Source organism: Montipora capricornis, chromosome 1 (assembly GCF_036669925.1).
Source record: "Montipora capricornis isolate CH-2021 chromosome 1, ASM3666992v2, whole genome shotgun sequence".
Classification (NCBI taxonomy): domain Eukaryota; kingdom Metazoa; phylum Cnidaria; class Anthozoa; order Scleractinia; family Acroporidae; genus Montipora; species Montipora capricornis.
Window position 1 is genome coordinate 36,108,255 of NC_090883.1, and position 26,722 is coordinate 36,134,976.

General features: G+C 39.7%; 3 protein-coding genes across 5 annotated transcripts in view; all 3 read right to left on the bottom strand.

Annotated features, from left to right (window-relative positions):
• Nucleotides 1-84: 84 nt before the first annotated feature.
• Nucleotides 85-13,534, bottom strand: LOC138040602 (synaptotagmin-C-like). 3 transcript variants are annotated; one of them, XM_068886300.1, is made up of 5 exons: nt 13,305-13,534; nt 7,747-7,872; nt 3,593-3,962; nt 2,367-2,431; nt 85-2,002 (listed from the first exon to the last, which is right to left on the bottom strand). In XM_068886300.1, the coding sequence occupies exons 3-5, from the start codon at nt 3,953-3,955 to the stop codon at nt 1,645-1,647; spliced, it is 786 nt and encodes a 261-aa protein (XP_068742401.1). In that variant the 5' UTR covers nt 3,956-3,962; nt 7,747-7,872; nt 13,305-13,534; the 3' UTR covers nt 85-1,644. The 3 variants fall into 3 exon arrangements, with proteins under 3 accessions (XP_068742401.1, XP_068742407.1, XP_068742411.1); XM_068886306.1 differs by lacking the exon at nt 13,305-13,534 and adding an exon at nt 8,151-8,327; XM_068886310.1 differs by lacking the exons at nt 7,747-7,872; nt 13,305-13,534 and adding an exon at nt 5,957-6,100.
• A 472-nt stretch (nt 13,535-14,006) lies between these two features.
• Nucleotides 14,007-23,302, bottom strand: LOC138040597 (synaptotagmin-10-like). The gene is made up of 6 exons (XM_068886295.1): nt 22,957-23,302; nt 18,544-18,801; nt 17,659-17,756; nt 16,989-17,334; nt 16,733-16,853; nt 14,007-15,512 (listed from the first exon to the last, which is right to left on the bottom strand). The coding sequence occupies exons 2-6, from the start codon at nt 18,781-18,783 to the stop codon at nt 15,208-15,210; spliced, it is 1,110 nt and encodes a 369-aa protein (XP_068742396.1). The 5' UTR covers nt 18,784-18,801; nt 22,957-23,302; the 3' UTR covers nt 14,007-15,207.
• Nucleotides 23,303-24,791: 1,489 nt separating this feature from the next.
• The window catches only part of LOC138040617 (proton-coupled zinc antiporter SLC30A8-like), an 11,232-nt gene continuing 9,301 nt past the window's right edge, over nt 24,792-26,722 (bottom strand). Inside the window, exons 6-7 of the mRNA XM_068886313.1 lie at nt 25,303-25,437; nt 24,792-25,220 (exon numbers count right to left, since the gene is read on the bottom strand). Coding sequence (XP_068742414.1) covers nt 25,063-25,220; nt 25,303-25,437 — 293 coding nt within the window. The 3' untranslated portion in view covers nt 24,792-25,062. The remainder of the gene's footprint in view (nt 25,221-25,302; nt 25,438-26,722) is intronic.

Below are 26,722 nucleotides of genomic sequence, written 5' to 3' on the forward strand. Positions count from 1 at the left end.
ATACGCTGCTCCTGATTGGACGTATCGTTTTCTGCTCGCGTGAAAAATGTAATACGCGACAATTGATTGGCTTTCTGCAACTTATACCAGTTTGTGAATGGAAATTTATTTCGCGCCTTTTTGGTGAGTAAATCTCAGTATGTATATCATAAAAAGCTTTACTTACTAGTTATCCTGACAAGTTAATAATTTTCATGAAAGAGCCTGTTTACCTGGTCGAAAAAATTCAAATTCGAAAATTAAATCGATCACACGCACCGCTTAACGAATTTTTCTCGAAACTAAATTTGGATGTACGTCAATCAAATGTTTCCATGACGAATTCGACCGCCTCCAAGTGAACAGGACTATTGCCATGGAAACATTTGATTGACGTCCACCCAAATTTAGTTTCGAAAAACAAAAAAAAATTCGACGAGGTGCGTGTGTGACTGATGTGACTGATGACCGCTGTAAATACGAATGCCAGACATCGAGATTTCGATATTTAGTAACTATTAATAACGATTAAGCCCGAAGATATTTCTCAAATTTCGAATACATGGCTTCTCACTTTAAGCTATTACAATGTACAGCGGTTATCAGTCACATGCGCCCCTCAACGACATTTTTTCACTTTTAGAAAATTATGGTGTTAAAAGACCGTGGGTAATGAAACAATACCACACCAAAAATTTTCTTTTCACCAAGTGTTAACTACATAATCCATGCCTCTCACGCAATCGTTTTTAGGGTAGTGAGGACTAGTAATCGTACGCCTGTTTACCCGAAGGCAACAACTTACGTCCCGAAACGCAAGAAGGCAACATTCCTTTCCCACAGTTTGAACTGTGTAGCGTCCTGGCCAATCGCGATCCATTCATTCTCTGACGATGACCAATAAATTTTATGCTTACAAAGAAGTCCGTTTTTTCCGGCCATATGTTTTACTCCTGAATTTCCCGCAAAGTTTGTTCTCCATGTGACGTCACTTTCCAAAATTAAAGTAGGCAAAAATTTAATTAGCTAAAAAGCGGAAAAAGCTTGGTTTTCACAAGCGACGCAAGCATAGACGCAAGCACAAGAGAATCCTGTCAAAGTGAAAACGAGTGTAATCTTGAATTAACGGATCGTTTTCATTGAACCAACATCACAGCTGGCGTTGTGCTTGCGTTACGTCCCGTTTTCACACACCTCAAGCGAAAGCAAGTATAAACCGAAAGCAGAAGGAAAAGGAAAAAATTTGATCATTGCGCTTCAGGCTTGTGCTTATGCTTGGGTCAGACCCGTTTTCACAGTGAAATATGCGCTCTTGTTGTTGCCGTTTGTGCCTACACTAGCGCTTGTGCTTGCGTTGCTAGTGAAAACCAGGCCTAAGAGATTTTTTTTGTATTTTATTCGGCTTAAGGAATGTTGCTTACGGATAAGCAGGCGTTTGAAGTGGGGAAGTGAAAATACGATTCCCCTTAAAACGACTGCGCGTTGAAGGCTACAAGTGAAATCACATTATTTTGACGACTAAAATATTTTCACCAGTCCACTGATGGATTCTCAAGATTCCCAAGTTATCCCTTTGTACAATATAAACATTTTACAAAATTATTTACAAGATATTAACCTCTAAAATATTTGAACAAGCAGACGTTTGAGAACATTCTTCAACCTTCATTCCATACGAGGTTTGGAAATGTACACACACAGAGAAATTTCTCTTAGTATGTTAAATCCATGTGTCCCTAGATCGGCTAAATGCACGGTGACTTCGCCGATAGATTTGTACCTAGACATACAGTCAAAATCTAAAATTGTGAACATCAGAGTTTGTTGCTGAAGTTCTTGATACTCAATGTCGAACTCATATGCTTCATCAAACACAGGATTCAATGTCTCTCTGTGGACTTTGGAGATGAAAACTCGTCGGCGGCTTGGAACAAGTTGTGTTTTGACGTATACAGCAGGGAAGACTTCCTCATCTTTGGTTGGTAGGTTTTGTGCATTGTCAAGCTTAACTAGGAGCACGGACCTGCGAAAGAAGTTCATTAGACAAGTTCAAGTACCTCCAGTCCGTTAGGTTAGGGAACGTGAAAAAGTTTTCCGAAAAAGTCACTTTTTGACTGGAAAACTGCAAAAGTGGGTGAAACTGGTAATAGATAGATTTCCGGCAAAGCGCTCTGAAATATTAATGGCGTAATTAACGAGAAGATTCCATCACAGATTTGATTTCCGAGTCTTTTGACGTGCTCTCGACTCCAAGCGTTGTTTTGACATGATCATACCAACACAGCAAATGAAATGAACGATAAGGAGTTTCTCGAAAAAAACAGAAGAAAATTAAAATAGCCATTGTAACCATTGAAAAGACAAATGAAAAAAAAAAAAAAACTTACGTTTTCGAGGCATATCGATAATGATAATGAAGAGTGAAGGTCAGTCTACCTCTTCCGCCTTGTTCCTATATGATTCGAACAAAGGAAAGCAAAGAAACATACTCAACCACATATGACATTGGTCGTATTTACACTAGAGGACGTCTAGACGTATTAAACGTCTGGCCGTGAGTGCGACTAATATAATTAATAAGGGACGGCTAGAAATCAAATCATGTAATGATTTTCTTCAAAAGATGCCGGGATTTAATTACCAAAGAGACTGTGTACCCTTCATCGTTAAGTGCGTCTCGCTTTTATTCTATTAGACAGCTTAGACGTCTGACAAGACTAACCATTTGTATAATCAAGGGTGCTCTCGATTGGGAAAGCCGGATCTGGGTTTTCGGATTTCCAATCAAACACAAAATCTCGAAACAGAATTTTTCGCAGATTTCACTCATTGGAAAACCATGTCAGGAAAGATTTCAATTAGCAAGATCCACGACAAAATCCGTTTCTCAGATTTTGTGCTCGATTGGAAATCCGAAAATCCAGATTTTAAGATCTAAATCCAGATTTTACAATCGAACGCACCCGTGGTGTACCAAACTAATCCTCCAAGAATTGAACTCTATTTTTATGCAAATACTTCCTTTTGTTTTAGTAATGCAATATGGCTGCTGGTCACGTGAGTGAATACGCGGCATTTAAGATGGACAAGTTTCTTAGCAATCACTTTCGACAAAATGGTGTTTGGTGTGTCGATCGAGAGGGTGGATTGGCGTAGAATTTAACTCCATCGAAACTAAAGGAATTTTACTTTGGAAGCATAAAAATTCCCATTAACAGGCATTTTGGATTTTATGACGTCACATGATTGGTGCTATATATTTAAGCGGAATTTTTTGTGTTTAACAAATATTTGGCAGAGAAGAGAGGTCATAAATTTCAGAATGGTGGTAAACAGGTACTAGAACAATATTTCCGACCGTTGTCAGCTCAGAGTAACTTCAAACCAGATTCGAAACCCGAAGTTTTTTGTAATAATTTAATATCAATTTGTCATAAGAGATGCGCTTTCTTGTTATTAAAATGCTCGTCACGATTTGCTTAGGGAAGACCGTCGCAAGTTTAATGGAACAATTCAGTTTAGCAGTTGTAACTCAGTCGAACCCATGTTCTACCATTGAACGATCGAGCCATCTGTAACAACACTGAGGGAAAGAAAATTTTTCGATTCTAACCTTGCAATGTTCTGTGATCGTTGGTTGAACCATGGTTGCTGTCAACATTGGCAAACTTTCCTTCTTTTTCGGCAACCATAAACTCCTAACCTCTTTTCTCTTTTCTTTCTTTTTGCTTTTCGCCACTTTGTCTTCACTTTCCTTCGAAGCTCTCCTGTCTCTTGTCGGTGCGTAGAGTCTCTTTTTCGAAGGTTCAGGACTAGAAGACGACAGAACTATATTTGGGGGGAAAAGCACTTTAGTCTCGGCGTCCCCGGCTCCTTGAGAAGATTTTTTTGCAAAAATTCTGAACGCTAAATAAATGAGAATTGCAACCACCGAAAAGCCAGCTGCGAAGGAACCAGCGATGACATAGCCTCGCATCCTTCAGCTGAAAGAAGGACAAAACAAAGACATCAGGAAGCATAACTATCTTAAGAATGAATAATTAATTGCAGCTGAAACAATAATGGCTGGAAAAATATAAGAACTCGCACAATGACAATTAGCTTCAATAACCATCAACTTGACATAAACAAATCGATTAAGGTGGTTTTAAAAACAATGTTCATTGTTTTGTTACTCGTCTAAAGTTCAACCGGGTTTTGCGACCCATTTTCGCGAAAAGTTTCTCAAAATAAAGGCATACCAATCACTTGAGATTTCCCTGATTCTTCGAAATTAATTTAGTAGGACCAACTGGATGATATTTCATCCTGATGAAAAGAAATATCGATGCTTTCTTGAAGGCTTACCACGTGGTAACTTCAGACTTGAAGAAGTGTGCAGTGTTAATTAAATTCGTATTCTGTTGTACAAAGCACGTGATCCATGGAAGCGGAAATTATCGCACGGTTGCGAAAAAGTAACAAGAGTGTGTCAAATTGGTGGAAAAGACTATTTTTACTCCAGTTGAAGGATTTCTCTTATGCCAATTCTTAGCTTTTTCTCTTCGTTAAATTTCATTATCTTTTAACTTTTACAAAACGCTATTCCTATTGGTCGAGGACCCATTCAAAAAATCACCCATAAAATTTCCTGCCTAAGTCTCCGTCTGAGTTCCAGTTCCACGGAAATTGTTCATGCAGTCATAAAGTAATCATATTATCAGAGAGAGAGTTAAATTTCATTTTATACTTCTTGTGAACCAAGAGGTGCATCTAGTGTCAAGGTATTCCCCTTACTATAATGATATGTCCTAGCTTCAGATGTTTCCTGCAACGCCGGTAAGTTGACGTCTCGGCATGTTTTGACGACATAACTGCATCGCACAACTCACATAACTAATTGCGCACAACACATCGTCGACTTACAATTACAGGGTTTGGTTTAAATATAATTATATCCTGCTTCGCTTTAATACTTTCGGACTGCTCAGGTTTCTTTATCATTTTTTGGACCTCTAAACTTTCAAGATGAGATAGTTTTGTAACAACCTGAATAATTTAAAACTAACGAAATCTTATAATACAGACATTCAGGATTTACGGCTGGTCTTTCATATACAGGATCCGAAATAATTAATGGTTCTTTTGTTCTCCGCCATTTTAGTCTAGTACATAAAAGTCTACGCGCAAAAAAAAGCAAGTTGTCGTATCGCCCAAGCCATTTCTGCATACGTTGGAGAAAGAAATTACGATTCATAGTAAGACGTGAAAACCAAACGAAATTGTACAGCATGCAAGAAATAACGTAAGAAATATTAAAGAAGGCATCGACAAAAAACAAATAAAAGGAAACTTGAGAAACTGATATTTTGGTTTCGGATTTTAGCTTGTTCTTCAGAACACATCGAAAGGTGCGGTAAATTTAGTAACAATGTTTGGATTTACCTTTTTTGCAGCGTCGTGGTCAATTGGTCAAGCCTCGGTAAAAACCGAGCTTTTGTGACACATCGTAGGACAACTACCGTAAGCCGCTCGTGCATGCAAATGAATAATACATCGCACCTTTAACCTCGTGCGGTCGTCAATTTGAAATTTAGAATCGATCGACTCCGCATAAACCTTTCGTTATATTCGATTACTCCAATTGTATCACAGCAGCATTGACAATCTGTCGTGTACAATCTGTTCAAGACGCAGTGAATGTATCGATTCCCCAAAGATAGGTTCAATTACTTCTGCAGGAAGGGTAAAGGGTAAAGGGACTTTCACCTGTTACCTAGAAACTCAACATGTTTGCGGAAATCACAGATTCGAAAACAGATGAAAAGTTAAAGAAATGGCTTTATCAATTTATGGTGATTCGAGGATACTAGGAAAAATGCGAGTACTATCCTTTGGAGGAGTCGAACTCTACCACTGGACTGCTCAGTATGAAAGACTCGTTGAGGTAGGCTTTCATGAGCCATTAAAGCTTGTAGTTTTAAAATCAATACTTCACCTTAAATGACAGAAGATCATGCAGAATCGTTTGCACCGATCGAGTGTTAAACTGGCATTCTATCCTTCAGTCCCAAATACTTTGGGATGTGACTTTCGTTGAGCGTCAATTTCATTTTGACAAGAAGGTAAGTTTGACAACAAAGTAGAAAACAAGTTGAAACCGAAAAAAGCTGAAACTGACCAAAGTAGACTGAGTTGAAAACAAGTAGAAACCAAACCGGAAAATTCCAACTGTCATCAATCATCCCAGTCCGGTTATAACGAGGGAATCAAGAAAGCAGGAAGTTTTAAGATGACTCACGAGCAACAGATCGAAACTCGTTAAATACGGAAAACCAGGAAACTTTCTTGTCTGTGAGCAAACAAATTCCTTCCGCTTTGTCTTGGTTTCAATTATTCCAAATGTTACGGTTTCGTTTGCTCTTTCGTTCACCTACCGCATTTTGCGAGAGTTTCGTAAATGTATCTAGTTCAATGGTTCTCGAGCACAGGACAAACTGACCGGTTGTGCATACTCGTTTGCCATGACTTTGCCCCGCTGTTTTCATATTTTTTCTTTCTCTATTATATCAAAGGTATTAAAAGTACCCAGCTGCCAAACGCTGGTGTCCTCACGAGCAAAATCGTAACGTGCTAGTTATTGAAAGTTAAGCAAGTTTCGGGAGGAAAACTCGCGATGGAACGCCCGGAGGTATAACAGTCTTCTTTGTTCAATTAGCCATGCCTGTGAATATTTTGAAAAAATTGAGACGCATCTCAAAAAAACCAACCGAAAAAGGAAATTATTATTAAAAAGCCATTTGTGCCCGGGTGTCATCAAAATTACAAACCCTACAAAATGATATAAAAACCTTTTTTTAAATATCCTAATCTTTTTTATCACAAAACCTCTTCAGTTAAGAAAGACAATCAAACGTGCAACCACAATTAGCCCTTTTTCGCTTATTGCCACCTGGGAGACTGTTCGTACAGTAAGAAAAACCGAGGGAAGAACGAGAAAGGAACGCTTATAAATTTCTTTCAACGACGAAGCTCGCTTTTCGTGACTTAAGGGACAACAAAAATTTCGTCCGGGTTTAATAAACGTTTTTGCCATAATTCCTGAGTTCGTTCATCTTGTGCAAACAAGCCAAACTGTACGTGAATTCATTTTGGTGGACTGTGTTGAAGCCTTGACGGAATTTGCTGTTGCGTGTTACGTTTTCCTTAAAACGGGAGATTTGTACATATTTTTATTGCCGTGGATTCGAGAAGAAAGGAAAGAAAATGTACAAAAGTTCAAAACGTACGTGGAGAGCTATGATATTGTCTGGTGGCGCTCTCGTTAAAGTCGGAGAGAGGCAATGGCAAGTGCGACGCTTCGCGCAAATTGGTTTCGCCATTTAGTGAGTTCGCGCCAGCTAAACCCTAGCTGGGGGTAATCCCAAGGTGAACCAGGAGAAGACGAGGGTTGTTCCGTGCTGCGGATAGCGGTTTAAACTGTGACAAAATGGTAGGGCCACTATTGATTCCTGTTTATTCAGGAAAGTATGTCTCATTTATTCAAAGCACTTTTTCTCGAGCTTCATTTAATTGATTGTTCTTCACCTTAACAGCGAAAAGGCACCAGAGCAAAATCAATTTGTGACAACTACCTCGCTCTCGTGAGATATATAGTTGTTATTGACAGAGCATGCTTCAGTAAAAGACACCCTAAAATGTAAGGCTTGAAAATGCTTAAAAACAACATCATAAAAAAATGCGATATCAGCTGAGGTCAACACCGCCCGCTAGTTTTAATTGACTCACCTAATTATATGTCGGTAGTGAAAAGTTGAATGATCCACGGCTTTCGATCCGTCTTTCTTGTTTTAAGTTGTCCCGACGTGTATATTAAATTTGTAAATGATAAAACTCCACACTTTGATTTCAAAGCTGTAAAGAATAAAGACAATATACTCCTTAAAAAATATTGCCTTCATTAAGGGAATTTAACTGCAAGAGAACTGATGACTTTGTTAGGATTTTAAAATTGTACTTATTTCTTCAGCTGTGTACAAAGATCTCACAAAAGCAGACTTAAGTTTTCCGCGTTCAGTAAAAGATGTGAAAAAATGAAATTAAGATAGCGTTTTTTCAAATTTTACCAGAGTGTAATATTGCAAGGTCTTTTTCAATTCCAACAGTTGAAAATAACAGTGACTTAAACCTACCGAGTGTGAGAAGAGGTGACATGATCAAGCGGTAGCAAAAATTTTCCCAACAATTTCAAAGTACCAAAACTTTGTCATGGTGAAATTCTTAGAGCTGCAATCGAAGAAGGCTATAACTCCGTTAAATCTCTATCCGTTATTTGCGATTATTGATCCCTCAACGGTTGCAACTTGTGTTGTGACATTAAGCTAATTTGAATTGCAAAATGAGTAACGTTTTTTTCCACGACCCCCGAGGCCGGATGAAAATTTGAACAAAGGGCGCTTCGTAAACATGCCGAAACATCCAATCGAATATCTATCATGTTAATAAGGAGTTCACGACACATCAGTTTTTTCTTGTTCAATTTTAAATGAATGCGGAAAAAAGAGACCAACCATAACAAAAAAGCAGCAGACATCTGGATGAAATGCAAATGAACGTTGTTCAACCGTATTAAACCACAACGGTTTGGTGGAATTGTATAATTGGGAAGTTCTTTAAGTCATAACGGAATATACAACCACTCGATCGATGTCCAATATCATTCGAAGAGAAAGAGTAGTAGTCAGTCACGCTCGTGACTCTAAAGAATTTTGTCTCCTGAAAATTTATTAGTGATTAACCGCAACATAGCTTTATTAAGTTTGCATGATTGTTATGTTATGATCAAAATCAGCAAATTAAAGAGAGCGTAAATACAAAGCACTGTTTCGAAACTTGTTCCGCTGTTAATTGCTGACTGGCGGGTGTTCAATTCGAGATATATGAACTTTAAAATATGATTTTCGCTGATAGTTCCTGATGAATAGTGAGTCCGCCGCTCCAGTCCATAGCTGTGGTTAACGACCAAGCGGTTCTTTTAAAATGAAAAGTTCGTTCGTTGTCCCCTACAAAGGACTGGAAAGACCCAGGATTTCCGAGAGACGATCAGATCCTGACGACTGAACGAATTAGGTGACCAGCTGGAACTCAAAATAATCTGTTATTCAATATCCTGGAGAGGGATGCTTTCACCAGTGCTCCACTGGAACTGAAAAGCAAGGTTGACTGATGATCTGTATGGTTCGACTAGAGGCGCACTCCTTGAGCATCAGTCTGCGTAACTGTCAACACAAGACTGGTTTTCACTAGCGACGGAGTCGGAGTCGTAAACAGAAGCGCAGAGCGACTCGATCTAGCGAAAATCAAACTGTTGGAGTCGAAAGCAGAATGCCGATTCCGCTTATGACTCCGTCGCTTACGATCCAGTGAAAGTGTGAGTCGGAAGCAGAAGCGGAAGAATAAACCAATGACAATGCTCGATTCCAAGCATTGTGATTGGTTGGTTCTTCCGCTTCTGCTTCCGACTCCGCGACAATCTAGTTTTCACTGGATCGTAAGCGACGGAGTCATAAGTGGAGTCGGAAGAAAATAGGAACGTTCTGATTCTTCCGACTCCGATTTCGTCGAAATTATGACTCCGCTTACGGCTCCGACTCCGCCGCTAGTGAAAACCAACCTTTAAGCGACTGGAACGCCACCGAAAGCCAGTCTAGTCTTTAACAAGTATAAAAATCGTGCTGCATGTGAAGCACGCATTTTTGCGGTACTCTAGAAAACACCGAGATGAAATCGCCACATTTGAGGTTTCGACGACAAACACAGTACCGCAGTACCACAGTTTCTTTAGAAACTAGAAATTTGTGAGCATACATCTATAAATCTTTCCTTCTCGGCGTTCAAGGCAACGGTTTTCCAAACAATCTACTCAGCTGTAGTGTACTTTGCCAGCATTCGATATTTTCACATTCCCTTAATACACTTTGTTTGCTCCCCCCAAACTTTGCATAAACCATTGTTTTCAAGTGCTCTTGGGACACTGCATATTCCCAAGAGCATTTGAAAACAATGGTTTATGCAAAACTTGAGGGGCAAACAAAGTGTATTATGAGGAATGTGAAAATAGTGAATTGTAGAAGACCAACAAGCTTGTGCAACTATTTATTTTTAGGTAACGTTTTCGTTGGCACTCTTGTGCATGGCAACACTGGCAAAAATAAGGGCAGACGCTTTTAGAGGAAACGCTGAACGCTTTTGGCTCACTGGTCCCTGCCGTTTCTGCGTTGCGAAAGCAGGAATATTTGTTTAATGCGGTTTGTTAGCTGCCAGTAGTCAGTTAGGGAGGTGCGGTGGCCTCATGGTTAGATTGTCGACTCCGGATCGAGTGGTTCGGGTTCTGGTCTTGGCCGGGGACATTGTGTTGTGTTCTTGGGCAAGAGGTGTCAAAATGTGTAGGTTTCCATGGTATTTAACGCTGGTTAGCGCTTACCATGCTTCGAGCAACACGGGCCAGGTGTATAAATGGGTACCGGCGAAAATGCTGGGGGTAACCCCGCGATGGACTAGCATCCCACCCAGGGGGGGAGTAGAAATACTCCTAATCGCTTCATGCTACGGAAACCGGAGATAAGCGCCGGCCTGATGGACCTTCCTAGGCTCGTAACAGAGACTTTACCTTTTTTCCTTACCTAGTAGTCAGTTAACAATTATTCCACTAGCGCGAGTTGGACATGAGATGATAGGTTAGCTATAATAACCTCATATCCAACAAGCGCGAATTGGAATTATTGTTTTATTAAAAACGCCCACAAATTGTGAATAACTCGTCCCTACTTTATTTTGTAAAAACAACAAAACTGATGCGAACAGATACTGATATTTGTAGAGAATGGTATAGTAGCTCATATACCATGATGGCTAAGCCAATCAAAGCTCGAGAATGAGAAGATTATCATCAACTTAGAGGTATCATCTTGAAGCAATAATAAATTCTCACGACAAGCAAAAAAGAGGTCTATGGCACTAGTTAGAAGAACGACTATTAGATCATGGCTCCTTCGTTCAGAGGCACTTAATCGGTCTGAAATCAAAGCAATCAAATGCGGCATAACTCCGGGCCCCAACCAGCTACTCCCGTCCCGTCCTCGTCCCGTCAACGTCCCGTCACTCACGGGCTTCATGTTTCTAACGTTTTGAGTAAAGTGTTGTGGTTTTATTGACGAATTACCCTTCATTTCAATTTAATCGTTTGGCAATAGTAAAATGTTAAATTAACTGTGTTGATAAGGTGGATTAAACACCACAACGAAGCTCAAAATCATGACATTTCGAGCTTTTGATAGCTCTTGTCAACAGGCCAATTGAGCAACAACAATATTCTCGCAGGCGTCCAAAGTCTCGAGTTTTGATGTCTCTCACTTTCTGAACCTAAAATGTTTGTAGCCAGCGTAAGGGCCTGCTTCAACGTGCATTTATTTGTTAGTGGAAGTACTCATCAACTTGCCGATCACTTTAGCGATGTTTCGAGGGAAACAGGCTTTTGCTTATTTTGTTGTGCGAAAGGTCGTTGTGCCCCGTGTCACGTTGGACAACAAATACAATCGACGAGATACTGAAAGGAGACTCCATGTATTTGAGAGCTTTTGAACGACAAACTATACTACTGTAGATGCTGAGCCAGTAACTTTTAGTCTATACTAAAACAGTGAATAGCGTTCAAAGCGAGTTTTGATTGGCTTCTCAAACTCCGGACATATTTTGCTATATATACCAGATGGAGCTTGTTGTCCAGCTGATGAACAAATCAATCGCCCACTGACTGAGGCAAACAAATCAAACGAAATGCTTGTTGAAGCACGACTTCAAACAACGGAGTATTTAATTCAAACGACAGGAAAATAGAAAACCGAATGGTTCCGATTTTATAGCGATATCAACATATTAACAATGAGCAGTGCCATTTACATCAGGCATAGTGAATCAAATACATAGATACAACTATCTTCAGATTTCATCAAAACGTGTATGATTCGCGTAATGAAACAAATACTGTAGTCTTTCACTTTTTAAAATAATAACTTATGTCGCACTCTTCCCTTCCTGTCGCAATTCCCTGGCATCACTACAAAAAATTGTCGCAATGCATTTTGGCCCCTGAAAAAGCTTCCATCTCATAAAACTTGAACTTGAAAATAATTTTGATTGACATAAAACGGGTAATACGATACTGATGTACTTAAACTTAGAAAAAAAGCGAGACAAAAACAAGGAGAATGTCACGGTTTAGTTTTGATTTCTTTGTAAGGCTTACAAAAATGTCAAAACTGAACCGTGACACTAACAGCCTTACAAAAAGGTCAAAACTGAACCGTGACATTCTTCTTCTTTTTTTTCTCGATGTTTTTCCAAGTTTAACGAAATACGGGTTGAGACTGTTGAGCTACCCTTACTGGGCTTTCTTCATTTATTCATAGCTATTCATAGTCGCAAGTTCACAATTACTGTCATTTTCTTTCTTCTCACGAGTACCCTCGCAGCACATGACTTCCTATTAGCAACCTCTAGTTAATTAATTAATTAATTAATCTTGACACCAAATTCACGGTTTCTTTATTGGGATACTCGCCAACCATTTGTGGCATTCGTTTACCAGATAGCTGTAGATACATCTTACCAAAACGCCTCCTTTTGGACATTTTAACTATCTATTTCCTGTCAACATGTTTTTAAATAGCTGCACGTTCCATTTGCAGCACATTTCTCTGACCACTGTACCTCACGAATTCTGACGTCACGTTGAATTTTGGCAAAAACTTGAGGGCTGTGCGTACTTTAAAGCAAGAAATTTTGACGTAATAACCAAACAAAACTGTTTTTGAGCTTTGTTTCTCTATTGGTATTTCAACGCCTCGTGTAGTGAAGTAATCAGTCATTGCATTGCCACAAGCGAATCTAGTCCGTTTGCATCTATTGTAGTTTAGATTACACATCATGGGAGTATGTAGTTTTCACGAAAATATTGCTCCTGACGAAAGGGGTCATAGTGCATTTTCAAACTCTATAGAGAAATTTTAAGTTCCTACTTTGCTTCAAAAAGAGTAAATCAAAGTGAAAGAACATAAAGGTCTCCTTGAGCCGATTGTGTTTAAACGTCAAGCATGTTCGTCCGAAACGATTTGAGATTTACATTCGAATCGAACCCTGCTGTCGATGAACTTAACATATGCGTGTCATTACGTTTCAAACATTTATGTGGATGCTATACAAGCGAGAATAGCGCGAATGTTCGCCTATAAAGCCTTGATTTCTATCTTAGACCACTTTCTGATAAGAAGGAAAGTTCGTAATGTTACCTGAAGTGGGAGTCCTTTTCGTTGAGCTTGTCTTCCCGGTTAAGTTAATTGCTGCAGTCCATTTCTAAACTCAGTTGAGTCATTAATAATATAAAGAACCGTACTTGATACTCTGACAGCTGAAAAGCTATTGAGTTCGTCCTCGCGATATCACAAAACTCAAGATTCTAAATTTCTGTGGCAGAAAATTCGAAAGATGATATCTGAGAAAGAGAAGCCTGTCTCGTGTTACTGTGGGAAGTCAGTTGAAATAGGACCCTATCAAAATATAACATTAATTAATAGCTGCTTCGATTATTTCAATTTGGTCGATTTTTAAGGTTTAGAATCGACAGCATCGAGTCCGTGTAAGGACATGAGTGCTATTTCAGAAAACAACGCTCCGTCGCAATGCTTTGTTTATTTACAGTGTTTGTGTGCTGTTTCAGTTAGAAGTGATAATATTGTCATGCGAGGGCGAGAAATCTTGAATGTATAAATCAACATATTAGAAATGGAGTGGGCTGACCGCTTAGTAACACAGGGTGCCCAAGAGCAGAGAAATCAAAATACCTTGTATCCTTTACAAGAACTGGTTTTTGCTGCCACCTTTGAATTCTGTCCAAAGCCGTTGTTTATAGAAGACACATCTCGAAATTTTAAACCATTTTCAAAGGAAGTTAGTAGCACTAGATAACGTCTAAATTATCATTGCTAGGGGGCTTGGGTTTAGAGACAAATTTTATTCATATGAACAGGTAAGGTTGCCCTGCTGCTCGGGTCTCGTAACCACACGCGGTTTGCAAAACACTGGGCATCGAGTCTGCGCAATGGAAAGGAAGCGACACTTCCCACTTCTTTGTCGAAAAAGAAACGAGGTGATGTTTGATTCAAGTGTCTGAAAAGATGCTTTCCTTTGTGCTCATCTAATTTTCGGTCCTACTTCTAAACAAAAACCTCAAATCAATGAGAGCAGACCGAAGTAAAGAAGGCGTGGAGCAAATTCGGAAGCAGCCATAAGTGAGGGTGCAAATGAGATTAACCTTGTACTTGCGAGGTGTGAATCAATCCCATTTGTTCGTAGAGACCAGAGAGGGTCTTCTTTCGGTAAACGGATGTCATGTTTAAAGACAACAACGAAATTCCCTTTTTAGATATTCTTGTCAAGCGCTTCGCAAGCAACACTTTCATGACATCTATTTACCGAAAGAAGTAGCCTGTTCCAGTCTCACAGATGGTAGGGAAAGAGGAAAAAATGGGTGCGAAAAATGAGTGGGGGCTTGAGTCGAGGCGAGGCGAGGCGCCTCGACCCAAGCCCCCACTCGCTTTTCCCAAGCAGTTGTATTCGTTTTCCCTACTATCTGGGAGCTTGGAACAGGCTACGAAAGAAGACCCTCACTGGCCTCTTCACCAAATGGGATTCATTGACACCTCGCACCCTCACATGTCGCTGGTTCAGAATTTGATCCGCACGATTTCTTTAATTCAGTCTGCTCTCAGCGGTCTGCTAAAACCTCTCCTTCAAAATGGTTACCCTCACGGAATAATCACATACAACATAACGATGTTGTGAACAAAAACCTAAAAAATGTAGCACGTTTTTGTCTTGTGCATATTCTGTCTTGCCAGCTAGCGCATATTTGCTTAATTAAATGATGAATTATATTTTACATCCGTTGTTATGTACCGCGACTTTGTTATCGTGCTAACAATTTCTTTTCAGTTTGCCCAAACTTCGATCAGCCCTGAGTACTCGGTTGGTTCTCTATTCGTCTGTACACTTCAGTGTCTAACTTTTCAGCAAAACTGCATAACTACCTATCACAACCGCCAGACAACTATCTTGATCTATCTTATCTATCTGTTCAAATGCAATAGTGAATAACAGTTCATGATCAAAAATAAAAGACAGACTGCCTCTTTGTCAATCAAGCAGTTTATGCCAGCGCGCCACTGGCTTATTGTTTATGCGCATCTCATTCCAGTGTTCAAATTGATTCCCCGTTGAAGATGGTCCTAGAACTACTTTCCCTATTAACTCGTCCTCAATTCTCCTGGCATTCTCATTGTTCACGGCCAACATGAAGCTCGTTTGGTGCAGAATTCCGACTGGGATGTGAAACGTCAGAGTCTCGTTAAACACTGGGTTGCTATTGGGTTCCTTTGACACCGTCTTCTTTTGCTTCAATATTTTGGCTTGGTGGATGAGCGACACTTCAACATAAGCAGCTACGAAAGAGGCTTAAAACAATTAGCATTTTATTTGTGGTACAGGAGAAATAGTTTCTTATACACTACGTAATAAAAATAGGTGAGTTGGTGAGTGAGATCACTTAAAAAATCCACATGTGAGGCCACTGAGTGTCCGATTCCCGGAGTTGAGGTTACACGTGGGCTGAGTTTGTTGGTTCTTTACACTGCTTCGAGAGTTTTCCCATCGTTGTTGCATTTTCACTTCAATTGTAGGCTACCTTATAAGTAGAGCATTTTTGCTCGGCTCAGTGTAAGATTAAAGATATTCTCCAGATTATAACTTCTTGTAATTGTTCAAGAAGAAACTATTTCTCGTTTGCAGCTGCGTAATACGACGAGCATTTTGATGTCTAACCGACTGAAAATTGCGCACATTATTTTTTGGCACCTGAACAGACTTGAATTCCAAGAGTAACCTGAGAAGTGTGAACTATCAATTGATAATAATGATAATTAATTAAGTATTATTTAGGGGGCAGTACGGCCCAGTGGTTAGGGCGCTTGCCTTGAGATCCGGGGATCCCGGATTCAAGACACGTTCTGACCACTAGTTGAATTTGTTTCTGGTAGTCCCTGGTTCAACTTCCCAGCTGCACTTGTAAATAGTCAACTAGCTTGCCTCCGGCCAGTTGGGATTCTTAACAGTTGTTGTGGAATGTTCTGTTCTGTCGTGATTGTGTTTCATTAGCCCTGAAAAGCCCCTATGGGGAGTGGTTAATTAAGTATATGGATATATGTAAGTGTTTATGAGGGGAACTTAAGGGTGCCTTATATTGACCGTATTTAGGAATAGGAATGCATTAAATAGAAGTTAGAAATCCTTCCTTTTTACAGAGATTCAAATTAAAATTGTCAAACATCTGCTCTTTCAAAACGCCAGACATACCGTTTTAAATTAATCTCTCCAAGTATTCGTATTCCGGAATAGGGTAAATCGAACGCACCCTAAATTCCCAAAGTGGTTTGGATCGCAAATGGCAGCTATATGTGCAGGTCACATTCTTATTGAGCACGAATGATTCACAGGTGGCTCCACGATGTCTGTGGAGCAGGAGGGATTCTACACGTGAACAACTAACAACATAAACACCTATTAACAAGAGAATACTTCACATTTGTTTCCAATTTGGTACGTTATTGTTAGCGTGAGTACAGTGCAATTACTATTATAACCTATCTACTCGGGAACAACTCGCCTGGATCTTCTTTGTCCTCACTTTGAGGAAGATTTCTTGCGCGGATTATCACTATTGTTAATCTCTCCGTGAGTCTGAGATACCCCAGGGATATCATTAATTCTCCAAGGACACCAGATGCCTGAAAGTTAATAGAAAATAAAATGATACCACCTCTCCTCGGTGTTTTGTCAGGCATGAAAATCATTGCATCAACATTTATTTTGCGCAAAGGTCAGTATACAAATATGCACTCGTTTAGTTTTTCCCATTTTACCTTTTGAACAGTATAAATGTCACGGAAAAGGAGTATCTTCCTTGACAAGCTGAGTCCTCGCGCTTCAAGATCAGCCAGGTGTTCGGTGTGGTAGCCAAGAGGTTCGTGTTGCGAGAAGCGATCAAAGCAACATAACGTCATCTTTAAGCTCTGGACCTGCAGTTTCTCGTACGTTATACGAAATTCAAATGTCTCATTAAACTCTGAACTCTTAACTGCTTCTGTTTGGAACGAACGGTGATTCATGGGAAGGATTTTTAACGTGACGTAATAATTGATGTTACTGTCTTGGGCGGACGGAATTTCTCTTAACTGTACCTCGTGGATAGTAACCATTAGAGTTGATCTGTATGAAGAAGTAACAAGAAAAAATGTCCATTTTTCAGGGAGACTTTTTTCTGTATTCTAGTCGTCTACGAGAGCGCGGTCAAAGAACTGTTTCCCGACAATACTTTCGGTACACCATCACGCTCAAGTCACGCACACTCGAAGGCACGTCACATACTCTACACATACGATACAGTACATATTCGTACTTTCGCAGTTGCAATTTCAACGAAGAGCTCGTTCCACTTCAAGTGCAAGGAGAGTTATGTCTAATTTAAACCTTGTCATTAAATGAAACCAGCAAATGACTAAAATTAAGTTTAAGGGTCTAATTTAAAATTACCTTATGGAATCGTACAGCAGGGAGAATTTTATTTTCCCGGCAATTTTCTCTGGGAAGACGTTTGTATCTGGCCCTGAATCCAAAAGCTTTTCTTCACTCTGCAAAGAACCTCAAATTCATATTATCTCAATCTCCAATCCAAGACCACATTTTTTACTGGCTAAAAGAGATCTTAGTAGAAATTGGCAAATGAATACGGGTCAATTCTAACAAGGCTTTTTTTAAAAAGAGGCGATTATCCGTCTAGTTAGGGCCTGATGACATGAAGGGGGTTGGGGGGAGGGAGGGGGGGTGGTGCCCCCGTTGACTGAGTAACCCCTCGGCAATCGAGCTACCCTGGGCGAGACAACTTTTCATACGTTTCTTCACAAGTCGCTGCAGTCAAGCGTTTACATGCTGGACGTGGTAACCCGCCTTCCCGAGGCACCCTTCTCGGAGGGCTACCTTTTTGCCATGTAAATGGTTCGTGACGGGAAAAATAGTATCCCTAGACACTGAAAAGCTGCCAATAGCGGAACAAGTGATTAAAAAGTTAAACTTGCAGCCAAAACGTTTCTTTTGTCCGCCATCTTGTTTGTTGTGCATAGCGGCCAATCAAAAGATAGCCCACTGGCCATCCCGCGTAGGTGAGTTTCATGTAAAGGCTGGCTGTGTTTTAATTAACCCTCCTGTAGCCGGGTACGTTAACTCGGTCAGCCGGGGCACTCCCCCTAAGGTAAACAGGCCCTTAGAGAGTGGATGAATGAGGCTCTGTCAACATTTCTGCCCTCTATTCCTTGAAAACTGAACTTATTTGAGTCTTTCGGTGATGAGAGATCCTTCTGAAACGCTTAAATCATTAACTCAGTCATAAAACGCTAACTGGTGCTAATTTTACTACGTTACCCTTTGGAGTTCCTCGTAAGTTCTTGGTTGCACTGGAATGCATTTTGTGTCGGCCACTCTCCAGGGGTACCACATGGAGAAGCGCTCCAAAAAGGAATTAGAACCCGAGTCATCGTATCGTTCACGGTCCTTATTTTGAGCTCTCCTGAGAACGAACTTAAACACCAAAATGATGTACAAGATAATGAGGAAGGAGAGTGCGAGACTGATCACCACAATCAAAACTTTGTTCGCGTCCATATTCCTTGGTCTTGAATTCTATGAAGAGGCAACAAAATTTGTGACAAATAATAAATGTGACCCTCTTCTGAATATTTGGTAATTTAAGTACTTATTGATTGTTCGCTGTTAAGATGAACTTGATAAATATAATGCAAATTAAAGAGTTATTAAGCCCCATGTACACTACTAGCAAGTTTGTAAGTGTGTGAGTGGAAAATTTGTTTTTCAAGTTTTTCCTTGACAAGTGTCCTTGTTCAAAAGCTTGATGTACTAGTTTTTGAACAAGGACACTTGTCAAGGACAATACTTGCTATTGTTTTTTTCTCAGTGCGTGAGCAGGCGGAATTCAACAAATCCTGCAATTTGATTGGTTTCGGGAGCGGGCGGAAATTTCTTATCCGGCCCGCTCACGGCGAGCGGAATCCTATTGCGTGAGCATGTGTGATGACTTTAAATTTCAATTTTTTTTTACACCGAATCTCGTTTACACACAGAAGGTACTTTTTATTAGACAAGAGGTTTGGAAATAGGATTCAAATAAAAACATTTCTCTTTGAAACGTTCAGTTTGCAAGTCGCTTAAGACTGCATTCGCTATCAAGCGCGGTGCGAGTCATCAATTAAAAAAGTGATTTCAGAGAAGAAGGAAGAGAGAGAGGAAAAAATAAATAAGTTATTTACCAGCTAAGGGTCGGTCCGTATAGAGGTCTTGAAAATGCTGCCCGAGACCCCCGGGAACATCATACTCGGACTTGCTGGATATAAAACGATTATAACCAACTCGGTGCCAAGCTCCTTCTATCACTTCATATCCAGCGCGCCGTAAAATATTTGTTAAGTGTCAAGGAATCCCCAAGGCCTTATGGGAAATTTTGTTGCTAGCCATTGCGTGTTCCGCCATTTTGAAACATGGTGAATGTGTTTGGACGGATCATGCATGCCACTTCACTGCTCTTAGAAGCGCTACAAAGGAGAGAGAGCTCCGTGATGGAATACGAAGGCTGCCTCGTATATAAACCAAAAATGTGAAGCAAATAGAATACGCAGAGCTAACAGGAATTTTATAAAAAGAAATTCCCGGAGTCGATCTAGCGCTTTTTCCTCTTCTTCTTTTTGATCTCGTGACCAGCTGCTGCGGCCCCCAAATCAAAACGATTTTGCTGAACGAGGCAAGCGGCGCCATGTTTCAACACTGGTCAAGGGCACTTGTCGAGCAAAACGTGCGCATGTGAATAGTCTTTAAGTTTTCCTTGACAAGTGGGCTTGCTAGTGTAAATGACGCTTTAATTTAAAATTGAACTTACCCTATGGGCTTCTATTAGTTCCGAAGGCACTAGAACATGTAAGTTGCCTGTGTATTCGTTGTTTTTCCCATCGTATTAAAACACTCAGTTTACACAGTTAGCTTGTTTGCTTTACGTTAACTTACGTTAACTTTGAAAGTTGAGTTTTCCGTATTTTAAAAGTCACCTTTGATAAAGCCTCGCGCAAGATGTGACTTAATTTCTTACAGTCCAAATATCCTCACCGTTAACAACAGATGATAGTTTTAGGACCTCTTGCACATAGTTAAGACGGTTGCAAACGAGCAAGCTTAAGTTTTCCTTGACAAGTTTTGACTTGTCAAGTTTTATTTGCTGGTTTGTCAAAGAAAAACTTGTCAATTTTTTTCTTGATAAGTCCACTTGTTCAAAAGCTAGCATGCTAGCTTTCCAACAAGTGCACTTGTCAAGGAAAAACTTAGCAAGTTGCGGATTTCGCTGGTCTGTACGGGTCGTCAAGGAAATTGAGAAATTGCGGGCTCTCAGCATTCTAGTTCTCGGGCTCGCACGTAAAATGATGTAATTTCATGATGCTCAAAATGCCCAAAAAACTAAATAAAAACATTGCAAGCAATAACCACTTAAATCTGTTGAACAACATAAACGAAATACAGCAAAAGGCAAGAGAACCAAAGATGGACACAAATGGACAAGATTGAACCTGATCGCATTTCAGGTAATCTTGAAAAGAGTCGGCCCGACGTTTGCTCAGAATCATCTTGTTCGCGTTGTAACGATAATTCTATCAGTAAAGGAATTCAGCATTACAATTTTCGAGTTTTAAACTCGTGATCAACTAAAGATTTCCCTAAACAACCTAAAATAACGTGACATTTACTATTCGTTGGACCGACGAGTTATGCTACATCTCTTTTCCTGCATGGAATCCCAACGATGAAGAGAAATCTTGTGGAATACCGCAAAGTGGATTCCTATAGGGATCGAAACAAGAAAAAAACTACGTTGCAAACTTGCGTTGCCCAAGGGCCAACCTACCACCTCCGAGTCATGTCTCTTTCATTGCTCATATTGCAAAAGTAAAGCAAAACCCAGCTGACCACAAGCAGATACTATGTTTAAAAAAACGAAAGGTAAAAAACTGTTTTCGTTTTCTGACGCCCTGCGCCTTCATTTTTTGGTGTCCACTGTGTACTTGCGTTGCTGGCTACAGTGAAAGTTTGGCAAAGCAAACTTGTTCATTTGCTCACACGAGGATATGAAACCTGTTAAGGCAAAACTCTTTAAAGAAAACTTGTCGATGAAAATCGTGAATGACACTTCAGTAGCAAGGAAAACTTGCTCTTGTGTAACCGGCTTTCCAGCGGTCATCAATCACACTCGCTCCTCAATTACAATGATTTTTCTTATTTCGAAAGTGAATTTCAGGTGGACGTCAAGCATGCAAATGGTTCCATGACAAATTCGACTGCCGTCAAGAGAACAGCACTATCGTCATGGAAACATTTGATTGACACCCACCTAAATTTTACTTTCGATATATGAAAAAATGTCGTTGAGGGGCGCGTGTGACTGGCCGCTGTAATCACAAAGTGTGAACCGTCCGCCAATTTTAATTTAATCTCACCTCCGCAGTTTCCTCTCGTATTAAATTTGCGCCACAACTTTTGAGGGGGAAACGTTGCACAGGAAATATCAATTAACAAAAATATAGTTTTCAAGTGGTTTAGTATGCAGAAGCGCTGCAGAATGATTCAAAGTTTATTTATTCGTTAAATTACCGAATATTACACGCAGGAAAAGTTTAACCAATGGTGTGTGACGCAATGTCTTCCAAACTTTCTGTGGCATAGTTTGCCACTATAGTTTGGCGTTGATGAGAGTTTAAGTTCTTAAGAATATGGTCTGTTGACTCAAAATTTAAACCATAAAGATCCAAAGTTTGAAGTGAGATGCACAATTAACATCAATTAAACTAATGACATTTTAAGTTCGTTGGATGCGCAAGGTAATTTATTTTGTACACTTCTTTGTATAAACTTTTCGCGCCAAAATAGATCTCTAATTAACCAAAGGAACGAAGTAAATATATTTCCAAGTTAAGTTGATAGGTACACAAGATTGAGGTTAAATAATATTTGTCGCGAGAATGACTTCTTTGATTGAAGGAAAAAATAATGCATCGCATCTTATCTTGACCTAACCCTGATTTAGGGATCTTCAGGAAACACTAATTAATTTCGCTACTTGTCTAAAAACTAGCTTTTGCATGACGAACAATTTCCTTGATAACGGCATCATAATTTCCTTGAGGCGCAAAAATCTAAATTTTGTTTAATTCTATCTGGAATATGAATGGAGTCAAAGGTTAGCTAAAACTGAGGGTTGTAAAGTGTGAAACCTTTAGTATGTTTGGTTTAAGATCTTGAGCAAAGGAAGCAAAAAGAACTTAGCCGGCCTGGCGTTAGAATCTAGAAACATGGCGGCACTGAAAATATGGACTGCCAGATAAATGACGGCGAAAAAAAGACAGAGCCTAATTCAACTGCAGAACGTTTCTGAAGCTAAAACTGTTCGATTTCATTCAGTACCAACCAAAGAGTAATTCAATGATAAATTATGATTCCGTTTGCATATTAATTTAATACATCATAATATTTAACAACTGGCAACTGTTAGCAACTGTACGGATATTTCAACCCCTCCATCATATATCGATTTCATGGGATCTCAAATTTACAACAACGTTCATAATCCCAAAAATAAATAAATGCGTATTTTCCCGTTCAATACCGAGCAAAAGGTATCAACATACTTTAGGCTACAAAGGTATACCGTTGAACTTAAAAATAATAAATCAGAACGTTGATAAAATATAGTTTGTTAATTAAAATAACTAAAACTCAACTTACCTTTCGAGGTTCGAGTGTAAGCAATAATTATTCTTCGAGCAAGTTACCAATGATCAGTGTTGTGTTAATAAACTATTGATTGCTGGTGTTTTCGAGGCTTAACTGAACAGTCTGTGTCTCGAGCTCCCCGAACTCCCTCACACCTTGTTATGGAATTCAACGGTTTCCAAAATAAGTCGACTCGATATCCTTCATGGAGCCCTTATCAGCTAGCCATTTTCAGGGCTTTCAGTTGACATTATAATTGTTTCGCTCATTGATAAATCGAATGCATTGGTTCCAAATAATAATATTATGGCTCTGAAAAGCGCGCACGGTCTGTGGTTCCGTTAAAACAATTCAACGTTATACATATTCATATTGTCAAAAGTTACCAAAGCGTGACTTTTGACAGAACAATCTTCCTTGACTTCTGCCTTGAATTGTGCGAGGATCATTTCTCTCTTTTATGATTTTCAGTTTTCTCTCGAACCGATAATTTTGCGTTGTCTGGTGGAAAGATTTTGCGTGGCGTATACGTGAAACGATCTGAAAACGGAAAAGGTGAGAGGTTTCTTAACGCACGAAAATTCTGTTACCCTAACTCTTCTCTATCTAAGTTCTCAGAAGTTGCTCGATCTGCAGTCAACAGGAAAAAATGAGATAAATCAAACTCGTTTTTTTCTTGTTTTTGTCATAACGCAGCGTTCAGCCTGACAATTTGCCTTTTGCCACAAACGCCATACTAAATCTCTTTAATGCTAATATAATCCACAAAGAATTAATAAACCAAAATGGCCTTTCGCATTCAGGCTGTTTTTTTAAAACACGTTAAGTCGCATCACTTGTGTAAGTTATTCAGAAAGTTAAAGTGTTCTAGGAAGAATTTGGACATTTAGTTTATACCTTTTCTGGCTTAGAATCCCGAGTCAAGAGACTGCGGAGTTAAAGATAGCTACGGCAATGATCGAAGGCGCCCATGCAGTCAAACCATAACTTTGCGCTATCTCAAGTACCTTGGAAGTCTTCCGTTTCGTTCACGTTGCGGTACAATATGAGCATGCGTCCTATGGCTGGATTGACACGAACGGTTATTTACTGTTGTGTGCTCGCATGGTTGTCAAAATCTCAAATTTGTTTATTTCATGTCGCATTTGCAGAGCGCTCTAAAAACTGTTCTAAAACTCGTGCCTCACGATATTTTTTATTCTTCATGCAGAGCAATAATATTAGTGCTGTGTGGCGTTGCATTTCCTGTTGTTGAGTAGACATCATCGACGGTTCTCAGAAGCGCTCTTCCCCACGGCAAATTTTCTTTGCAACTTGTTACGGCCGGTCTCACATCACGAGACGAGTTTTATACCGGGTAACGTTTTTTGCAACTTGTCTCGTTTTCGACAGTCAAAGAAACATGTTCATTGGCTGATACCACATACCACCGCGGTCATAAGTTGTAAGGGTTTCCAAAAGTTGTCTCTCTACGTTTTTGGTCGTTGCTAGATGTTTCATATTAATTAAGCAATGTTTGATGCATCTTATGTCGCAATGGCGTTGTGAGACAAGTTGTACGGAAAATTATACGGCGTAATGGCGCCTTAAACTCCCTAATTAGTGGAAGACGGTTTTCGAAGAGACAATGTCGTCATACTAGATCTAAAATTTTGCCTCATGCCCTGTTAAAAATAACAAAACCAACGCTACCAAATGTTCTGCAATATAATCTCCCTTTAACCACATTTAGTTACTTAACGAAGTTCTCCGGTCTTGATTTGCTATGTGTTTTACCACCTCACTATCAATCAAGAGAAGCATCGACAGAAAAGGAGAGTTATTTTATGAAGGAGAAGACCACACCGTTATAGCCAAGTAATTTTTATTCATGACATCTAATTTTTTTTTTAATCGACAGAGCTACTCGATAATCATGAAACAAGTTCCAAATCGCTTTAGTTGAGTCTTCAAGAATCCATTTTGTTTAGAACTTGCGAAATCCAAGACTAAGAGCGCATTAACAAATGATCAGTTTTTCATCGCTTTGAGCTTGAAAAGACTTAACTGAACAGTCACCCTGATAAATTACTTTTATGTTGTAAAAACTTTAATTTTGAATATTATCAGCATTATTAATCAGTCTATATCTGCCTCTGGGTTGGTTTGGTCTACTAAATTAATTCCGTTTTCGGACTGAATGATCTCAACTTGCAAACAAGTCTTGTAAAAGCGGTATTTTTCTGCCATCGCCTGAGTTGCTTTTCCCATCAAGACGTTTACATCTGCTGTGGGATCTATTGATCGTAAAAACAAAATACATCACATGACGGCTCGTAGCTAAGACAATTCTGTTTTTCGACTCATTGCCATACATACCAATGACGACATGAGCTGACAAGATGGTTTGTCCAGCGGTTAAAGCCCACACATGGGCATCATGAACACTCCGGACGTGATTAATATTCATCAGTTCCCTTTTGACTTCAGCAAGTCTTATGTTCGAAGGCACTCCTAAGGTGCAAAGGAGAGATAATTATTGTTACGTAGAGATATGACTAACCCTGATTAAAAAAACAATAACACAATTCAATGGTAAATTTAATATTGCGATGACAGCCTTTCAAATAGTGCAAAAAGTCATTTGCACTGTCTTTGTTGTGGAACATGGTGAATGTGTCATCAACGTAACGATTCCAAAATAAAGGACTAACTTTGGCGTTCAGCAACCACTTTTCTTCAAAAGCACACATAAAAATGTTGGCTAAGACAGGGCCCAATGGTGAACCCATGGCAACACCATCGATTTGGTCGTAGTATTTACCCTCAAAAAGAAAGTGGCTCTTCTTGGTGACAAATTCCAATAGCTGATCCTCCGGCTTTACCCAGGGATGTTTTACGCAAGCTATTGGAATTTGCCACCAAGAAGAGCCACTTTCTTTTTGAGGGTAAATACTACGACCAAATCGATGGTGTTGCCATGGGTTCACCATTGGGCCCTGTCTTAGCCAACATTTTTATGTGTGCTTTTGAAGAAAAGTGGTTGCTGAACGCCAAAGTTAGTCCTTTATTTTGGAATCGTTACGTTGATGACACATTCACCATGTTCCACAACAAAGACAGTGCAAATGACTTTTTGCACTATTTGAACGGCTGTCATCGCAATAATAAAACAATTTTTCAATGCCTTCCGGAGGCGTTAGGGGCTTTGAGGTCTACGATGGTGCCGTCGACCAAAACGCCCCCCGCAAAATATAACTTCACTCTATCGAAAGTCTTTCGCAATTATTCCACCTCGTTCGTTCACGTGGTACCGTGATGTGGGCGAGGTATCCTAACAATAAATGAGCACAAGCGGTTTTAGAGTAAAAATAGACAACAAAAAGTTCACTCAGTCATTTCATAGAGCGAGTTTCAATTGAGTGTCGTAAAACTAAAACCTGATGTAATTACTTTGGCCAATCAAAATGGACGGAGACAATCCAGGAAACCAATCAAAAATCGAGGTAATTACATGTAGCCGACACAAATCGCGGGAAAATGTGCACGCGCGAGCCCCGATTGGTTTTGGTTTCACTTCTGATTGGTTGAAAAATATGGCGCGAGAACTTTGAACCAATCACTGAGTGAAGTAATGCAAAACCAAAGTAATTCTCTGACTAATTACTTTCGACACTCAATTTAAAACCGCTCTATGCTCACCTTGTCGTTTAAACTTCAAATTTGGTGATTTCACGTCTTTATGCACTGAATACCTCAAAAATATGAGCTCAGTAAAATGCGTATACAGCACGTGTGG